The 8,362-nt window shown below is 40.6% G+C and overlaps 1 protein-coding gene and 1 long non-coding RNA gene across 2 annotated transcripts; one reads left to right on the top strand and one right to left on the bottom strand.

Annotated features, from left to right (window-relative positions):
* Nucleotides 1-3,440: 3,440 nt before the first annotated feature.
* Nucleotides 3,441-5,577, top strand: LOC4343313 (chalcone synthase 1). Its single transcript, XM_015790795.3, has 2 exons — nucleotides 3,441-3,828; nucleotides 4,240-5,577. Exons 1-2 carry the CDS (start codon nucleotides 3,606-3,608, stop codon nucleotides 5,232-5,234), a joined length of 1,218 nt encoding a protein of 405 aa, XP_015646281.1. The 5' UTR covers nucleotides 3,441-3,605; the 3' UTR covers nucleotides 5,235-5,577.
* Nucleotides 5,578-7,552: 1,975 nt separating this feature from the next.
* LOC136357497 (uncharacterized) lies at nucleotides 7,553-8,081 on the bottom strand. The gene is made up of 2 exons (XR_010742816.1): nucleotides 7,934-8,081; nucleotides 7,553-7,842 (listed from the first exon to the last, which is right to left on the bottom strand). It is a non-coding gene; the product is annotated as an uncharacterized lncRNA (long non-coding RNA).
* Between the last annotated feature and the right edge of the window lie 281 nt (nucleotides 8,082-8,362).

The raw sequence follows: 8,362 nt of genomic DNA, 5'->3' as shown, positions 1-8,362 counted from the left end.
TTAAATCTTCACAACAAGATCTTACATGATTATATTATGATGAAAAAATATTTATATTTATAAATTACTTTTATTATATACATAAGTTACTTTTATCATATATATAAGTTACTTTTAGATTTAACTAAATTACTTCTTAGACATATAAAAGTAAATTCAATAAAGTTTAAAAGTAATTTACATATATTATAATATAAAAGTAACTTAAACGGACGTAACTTTGTCACGATATTAGAAGTAAATTCGTTGTAGGGATAAAAATATGACTTCGTGTCATATGAAAAAAAGGCATTCATTAAAGTTATTTTCTTTTTGTTATAAGTTACTTCTATAATATATGTAAATTACTTTTAGGTTTTATTGAATTTACTTTTATATGTCTATGAAGTAATTTAGTGAAATCTAAAAGTAATTTAGATATATGATAAAAGTAATTTATAATTTTTCATCAAAATATAATCATGTAAGATCTTGTTGTAAAGATTTAATTGCAACGAACACAACGGTATAATCGGATTATAAATCGGATAAGTAATTTAAGAGAAACTTCTCTAAGAAGAAAAAATACATAGATATTGAGTGCACTAGTAGCTTTTTTTTTTTGGAAAGAAGAGTGTCTCTCTTTAGCACTATCCAGCTAGCACTCTCGGTGTAGTTGTGTCCATCTAACCCGATTAGTTTAGGAGAACATAACTAACTTGATTAGTTTAGGATAATGATGGTAATTAAGGAAATATTTTCCTTTTTCGGAATTTTTTTATTGTAATAGATTGAAAATAAATCTATACATGAAAAAAATTTTCACGTAAAATTTAAAACTTTCAACTTAAAATTTGAAACTTTAAACTCATTTTAAAATTTTATTAACTCGAAATTTGAACTTTCGAGTTAGACATAAAATATTTTGACTTAAGATTTAAACTTTGAAGTTAAATTTTGAAATTTTTTAACTTGAAATTTAAATTTATAAAACAAAATTTGAAAACTTTCAACTCAGATTTGAAAACTTTTAAATCAGGTTTGAAAACTTTCAACTCGAGATTGAAAACTTTCAAATCCATATTTGAAAACTTTCAACTCAGATTTGAAAACTTTCAACTCAAGATTGAAAACTTTCAAGTCCATATATGAAAACTTTCAACTCTGATTTGAAAACTTTCAAATTAAAAAAATAAAAAAGAATGCAAAAAAAATGGAAAATGCGCTGAGGAAAAAACATCGTGGAAAAAAGAGAAAAAATCGCACGAAAAGAATAGCTAAACAAAAAAATCCACGTGTAGCGGTGTTGGGCGCGCGCGCGCCATTTCCGTATATGGCGCGCGCCTCTTCAATCAATATCGAACTTGATAAAATTAGTCTCTTGTGTCGTTTTGGCTTTGGTTCGTATGCACCAGATCAGATAAGTTTGTGTAGTAAAATGAGTATTTTTACAAGTCTATACACTAAGGTGCATCCACCTAACAAATTATATACCATCAATACAATTTAATCTATTTAATTTATCCTATAATCAAATCAACAATCCGTAACAATAATCGGCTCAGCAATAAATCAAACAAGGCCTAAAAATAGGGGAAAATATTCGTCCTGTATTTGGCCCCTATCATAGACAAGAACGTTTTTGTCACGTCGCTAAACAGAAGAGAGCATACAAAAAAAAATCTATTGATAGTGGCGTTTGACAGTTGAGAGTAAGAACAAGTATGCATCGAGGACATTGTACTAGACTAGAGGCAGCTAGCCGACGCAACGTCTTGGACTGGATTTCTTGATATACTACCTCGCCGTTGACTTTTTTAAAAATATTTGACCGTTCTTCTTATTCAAAAAATTTAAGTAATTGTTAATTCTTATTTTATCATTTGATTTATTGTTAAATATATTTTTATGTATACATATAGTTTTACACATATCACAAAAGTTTTTAATAAAACGAACGGTCAAACATGTTTAAAAAAGTCAACGGTGTCAAACATTTAAGAAAGGAGGGAGTATATTAGCCGTCAACTTTTCTTATGTTTTTACCTTTTAGGACGCGTGCATATATGTATATGCAATTCAATTAGTCACTTAAGTACATACTGACGTTACATACATATATAATTCCTTGAAGTCTCGAAGCAACTTCTTGAAATTTAATCTTATTGGCACATCCAGTACAGTGTAGAAATGTAAGCTAAGTCTGCGTTTATCATTTGAATTCTTTAGTACTTTATATAGATGTCTACATCACAAGGCAAATTTAGATCAATTGTCAAGAAATATGACCAATTGGGTTCTCGAATTTCGACTCTGACAGGAGCAGCGAGTATGTGGTTTTGGAAATCCTCGCTGCATTCGTCTATGGGCACAAGCCATTGGTTTTAGAAATTCCCCACAGTAACACTGCACATATAAAGCTAACCCCCTTTTTAAATGCTAATATATACTGTATTAAGCTTATGATTTACATTCCAGTTGATCATTTCCACGCCCACGTGCACAGAAAGCTACAGCGGAACACCTGACCAGCAGGCCATGACCAGCACCATATGTGTGTGACTGAGACTCCAGAGAGAATGTTCAAATTCTCAATTCTAAATGCCAGGTGGTGTAAAAAGTTACCGCCTTTATCCACGAACATGTACTCCCTCTATCCCATAAAAAACCAACCTAGAACCGGATGTGTGTCACATCCGGTTCTAAATTCGTTTTTTTAAGGGATGGAGGAAGTAGGAATTTTGGGATTTTAGTATTATCTCCGTCCCAAAATATTGTAATCTAAGATAGATCAAATTTACGAAAGTTATCTATCTAGACTCGTTATTTTAGGATAAAACCCATCCTAAGTTACAACATTTTTTTGACGGATGAAGTATTTTCGTAGAGATTAAAAATAAAATGGACAAAAAGACACACGTACCCTCATCAAAATTACATGAAGGTAAGTGGGTAAAAGGTTCAATATTTTAAGATCCCTAAGAAATATAGGTCAAATTTGAACCTAGATCTCTATATTTGTGGACGAAACAGGAAATTACGAGCTGAGGAACGAAAAACAAACTCTCTCTCTCTCTCTCTCTCTCTATCTATCTGATCGTTAATCCTTGTCAACAGTCCTTCCAAATTAAGGTCATTCAGACGTCCGGTCATAAAAAAGAGGAACTAAAACTACTTTTCTATCCTAATTCACGCTTCAAGCTGGTTAATTAATAATTAAAATAACAATTTACAAACGACCGGATTAACTGAGTCGTGTCCCATCCCACCTGCGCACCCAGCCCGGTAATCTCCAATTATTCTCCATTCTCCCCCACGGTTTAAGATCATTCCGTTCGCCATGTTCAACGAGCACGTAAGAACACACATGTACACCCCAGCTACGTACGTACGCTCGCTCGCTAGCTGCGAGCGATGGATCGGCACAGTATAAATAGAGCCCCAGTTTCATCAGCTTTCTCAAACCACGCAGCCACGACACATCGATCTCCCATCTCCTTGTGCAGCCGCTGATCTCTATAGCTAGCATCCTCTGATCCATTGATCATACAAGCACTTACCTAGCTAAGCTAGCTCGCTTGCATTTGCTATATAGTTTGAATTTGTCACCCACAGCGTCGACGTTCATGGCACCTGTTCCGGCCACCGCCGCCGCCGCCGCCCCTGCGGCCGTCGTCAGCACCCACGAGATCCGGCGTGCGCAGCGCGCCGATGGCCCGGCCACCGTGCTCGCCATCGGCACGGCGAACCCGGAGACGTGCGTGCCGCAGGATGAGTACGCCGACTTCTACTTCCGCGTCACCAAGAGCGAGCACCTGCCTGAGCTCAAGAACAAGCTCAGGAGAATCTGTAAGCATTATGCATCCATGCATGCACATTGTGTATATATGTTGTTAATTTCAAACCATTTTTCTTCTCTTTTTCACCTTAGAAATATATGTAGTAGTAAGAACAAGATTGAAAAAGTATATGGATGCACATTGCATTGGGCAAAGTGTTAATTAAGCTTCAATTTCCACACAAAAAAAACTTCCATTTTACTATACAATCAATTCCAACAAATTTTAGATCGATTGACTCATTGTATATCTTTGGGATGGTGCGAACTGAAACTTATTTTTTTTTCACCTTGATGCAAAATTTAACTTGCAATACTTCATCCGGTACAAAGTGTAATTTAGCGCATTATAATTGAATAAGCAAATAACAATAATTAGTGCATTTCATGTGTGCTAATGTGTGGATGTACGTATGTTTCAGGTAACAAGTCAGGCATCGAGAAGCGGTTCATGTTCGTGAACGACGACGTCATGGAGGCACACCCGGAGTTCGCCGACCGACACCTGACGTCACTCGACGCCAGGGTGGAGATCGTCTCCAAGGTCGTGCCGGAGCTCGCCGCGGCCGCCTCGGCGAAGGCGATCGCCGAGTGGGGCCGGCCGGCCACCGACATCACCCACCTCATCTTCAGCACCTACTCCGGCGTCAAGGCGCCCGGCGGCGACCGCCTGCTGGCGTCGCTCCTCGGCCTCCGCCCCACCGTGTCGCGCACCGTGCTCAGCCTCCACGGCTGCTACGGCGGCGGCCGGGCGCTGCAGCTCGCCAAGGAGCTCGCCGAGAACAACCGCGGCGCGCGCGTCCTCGTCGCCTGCGCCGAGTCCACGCTCATCGCGTTCTACGGGCCCGAGGTGGGGTGCAACGACACCATCATCGGGCAGGCGCTGTTCGGCGACGGCTCGGGCGCCGTCATCGTCGGCGCCGACCCGGTCGGCGCCGTCGAGCGCCCGCTGTTCGAGATGGCGTTCGCGTCGCAGGCCACCGTCCCGGACAGCGAGGGCGCCATCACCATGCAGCACAAGAAGGGCGGCATGGACTACCACATCGGCGGCGGCGTGCCGGAGATGCTCGCCGGCAGCATCGAGCGGTGCCTGGCCGACGCGTTCGGCGCCATCGGCGTCGCCGCCAGGTGGAGGGACCTCTTCTGGGCCGTCCACCCGGGTGGCCGAAGGATCCTGGACCTCATCGAGGAGGCGCTCGGGCTGGACAACGGCGCCATGGCGGCGAGCCGGCAGGTGCTGCGCGAGTACGGCAACATGAGCGGCACCACGGTGATCTTCGTGCTCAACGAGCTGCGCCGCCGGTTCGTCGCCGACGGCGCCGAGGGAGCCGACTGGGGCGCGCTGATGGCGTTCGGGCCGGGCGTCACCGTTGAGACCATTTTGCTCCGCGTCGGAAGCGGCCTCAAGGGAAATTAAATAAACTTAAGTAAATTTAATTATTTTACTTATACATGAATTGCATTCTATTGGAAGGTAAGTCCTATAATAAAATGTGTTGAGTCCTACCACTTTGTTTGTCCGTTTGGGTCATGGACATTTTTAATTAGGGCATCAAGTTGAGGGAGTAGCTCTGCTAAAAGGAGAGATGTTTGGACCTTAACTGGGTGTTTTGGAAGTGACCTTGAACCCAAAAGTGTGGAGTAGCTATAATCATGGTCATGCATGCCATTTGTTAATTACTGCTTAATGACGATCTTTGTAATATCAAAAGTTAAATAAATAAAGATCTTTGTGCGCAGTTACAGTTCGTTTACACAGCAAAATTTCGTGTACTTCAACGCAATTCATATTTTGCGAATTTTGTGCATTTCTGAATTTAAATAAAATGCGCTAATTGGATGTTTCTGATTATCAAAGTTCATACTATATATGTCCAATTTAAAATAACACTTTCCTAACTTAAACTAAATGATCAAGCTAGAATTTCTTAGTTTTAGAATTTCGTGCGACACATCAGTGTCTAACCCCACGTGGCACATATCAGATTCAAACTAATAAAAATAGAAACTACTATGTTCGTTCAAAGAAAAACGAATTTACTATAAATGTGTCGCCATATTTACTATAAAAACGAATTTAACATATATTTACATTGTAAATCCCTAAATTACATATGTAATTTTAGTGTATTTATAATGTAAGACCATAAATTACATATGTAAGTTCTAAAATTACATTTGATAGATTTTTATCTAAAAATCTGTCACCATATATTTAGATAGACCTAAGAAAAAATAGAATTAATCATTTTAACTAGAATGTGAATTTATAGAGGATTGTGGGTGTATGATTTTGATTGTTGCGCATCCATAGCAATTAAAAACCGGTTCAAGAGAAACTTCAAGACATCTGGTACTTACCATGAGAAAGAGTGAGTAACAGTGTTGGACTTGTATAACTAGCTCCTCTTCTAAGCACCCAAACGAGGGAAGGTGTGATGGAGTTTGGTTGGCCCTGCTTTAGTGGCTAAGTGGTTTCCGAATTCATTATGTCACAAGAGGGGGTGGGTGTGAACGGTCAGGAGTGAGTTATGCGAAGGGTCTTATCATAATCATTTGCATGGAGACGTGTCAGATTTGTAACATGATGGTAGATTGTGTCTTGTGGATACAGTTGTATATCTTTGGCCAAAGTAAAACTATTCGAATAGCTAATCCATAATTATGAGGCGATCGACCTGCTTCAGTGCAATTAGTCCCACACTTTTTAATTCGCTTGACTTAATAAATTAGTGTAGATCAGGTGATTCGTTGAGCTTGTCCAACATAGTGTTGTGTTGTTCAATGGAGATTAATCTTACTTTAATCAATTAACCAATTTAATGTTTTAAACTATAAATGTTCATAACTGTATTTATGCAAAGAGCCATAAACCTCCATTTACTAGTGTGGCCTGCTAAGTACGGTGGTTGATACTCAGCCTTTTTATAATATCTTCTTTTTAAAAGTTTAGTGACTAAATGCTGAAAATGAAGTTACTGGACCAAGGCTTATATCCTACTTAAACATGCCAGTCGAGTGGAGATGTAGCTTCGTATAACGTCCGTGTATTTCTTAAAATATCAATTTAAATTTTATTTAAGCGTCGCTCTTTTCTCCCCTGTTCAAAATCTCCAAAAATTTCAAAGTTACTTTTAATCTTGCTTTTATTTTTTCCCGGCCAAAATAATTTTTTTTCTTTCCATCCGAATATTTTATATATTCTCGGAATTTTCCTTCTCCGGAGTAATTTTTCCGGAGCCGGGAGTTCGTCCTTTTTTTTTCCTCTCACCAGCACACGTGCAAGCATGCGCGCCTTCTCTCTTTTCCTCACCGAGAGACAAGCAGACTCATCAACCTTTTTCATGCATGCACAAGCTCTTCTCTCTTCCTCCTCTGCCACCCTTTTTCGTAAACTCTCTGCAAACCCAGCGGTTAGGCACAGCTCTGCCTCCTCCTTGACAGAGCTTCCTGCAATCCCAGATGGTCGTTAGGCACCGTTCTGCCGTTTCACAGTGAAAGGTTGGTATCAAAACATGAATTCGGCAATAATAAAAGAGGTAGCGTATGAGACATAAAAGTGAATGAATGCGGAGACAATGGATTTAGAAAGGTTCATGCCCTCTCAATGACAGGTAATACCCTACTCCTGTTTAGAGATTTGAATCCGCCGAGTATAGTATAGATATGACGATCATATGTGCTCATACCTCCTAGAGGGCCTCCTACCTACCTTATATAGGATGGGGGGCAGGATTACAAAATAACCTTAACCAAATACGGTATCGGTTTTCTAAATCTACTTTACAATATTAACAAACCAGGATTTTATGCCGTTCCATAATATAGAAGAAAACATAATACCCAAATCATGATCTGTTATATATTCCATAGATATAAGTTATCCTCTATAATAAGTCGGAATAACTAGTCAGATAACCATGTCGTGCGGCTACGGCGTATTCATAGTCTCCACAGTTGGCACTTGGCACCGCTCCGCCTCTTCGGCCGAGCAAGGTAGGCGGCGTCGGCAGCAGCAGAGAGAGCTGTGGATGAAGAAGCAAGAACAGTCACAACAATGGCGGACGTTCTCGTTGCCAGACTCGCCTGCGGAATCACAACAGAGAGTATAAATACCCCACTGCGCCGCCTTGCCGTCACCATGACGCCACCACCACGCCGCCTCCCTGCCCGTGAGCCTGTGCGCCGCCACCCACCACCGCGCGCGCCGCCCGGCCGCCGCACCTTGCCGTGCCGGCAGCCGCTCCGCTCGGTCGAGAGAGAGAAGAACGAGAGAGAAGAGATAAGAAAGGAAGAGAAGAAGCATGAGAAAGAATAAGAGAAAAGGAGGTGGGACACATGGGCCCCACATCTCCCCCTCTCCCTTTGACCCGTTGACCTGATGCCGGACCCACTCAGAATATTCCCTGAAATATTCCTTTCTGTTCTTTCAGTAAAAGAAATCCTCGTAACTTCAAAAATCCATATCTCTTCATCCCTAACTCCGTTTAACTCCATTCAAGTGCCAAAATCTTCTAAAATCCTCCTCTATTTAATGGCACTGTA

The sequence above is a fragment of the Oryza sativa genome, chromosome 7 (genome assembly GCF_034140825.1).
Source record: "Oryza sativa Japonica Group chromosome 7, ASM3414082v1".
Lineage (NCBI taxonomy): Eukaryota > Viridiplantae > Streptophyta > Magnoliopsida > Poales > Poaceae > Oryza > Oryza sativa.
The sequence above is the reverse complement of the archived record's forward strand: the minus strand, read 5'-3'. Positions and strand labels throughout refer to the sequence as shown.

Bases quoted from the DNA above. Each gene is read 5' to 3' on its own strand.
- LOC4343313 (XM_015790795.3), top strand. From the start codon at position 3,606: ATGGCACCTGTTCCGGCCACCGCCGCCGCCGCCGCCCCTGCGGCCGTC. The intron at 3,829-4,239 runs GTAAGCATTATG...CGTATGTTTCAG, and splicing joins GAACAAGCTCAGGAGAATCT to GTAACAAGTCAGGCATCGAG.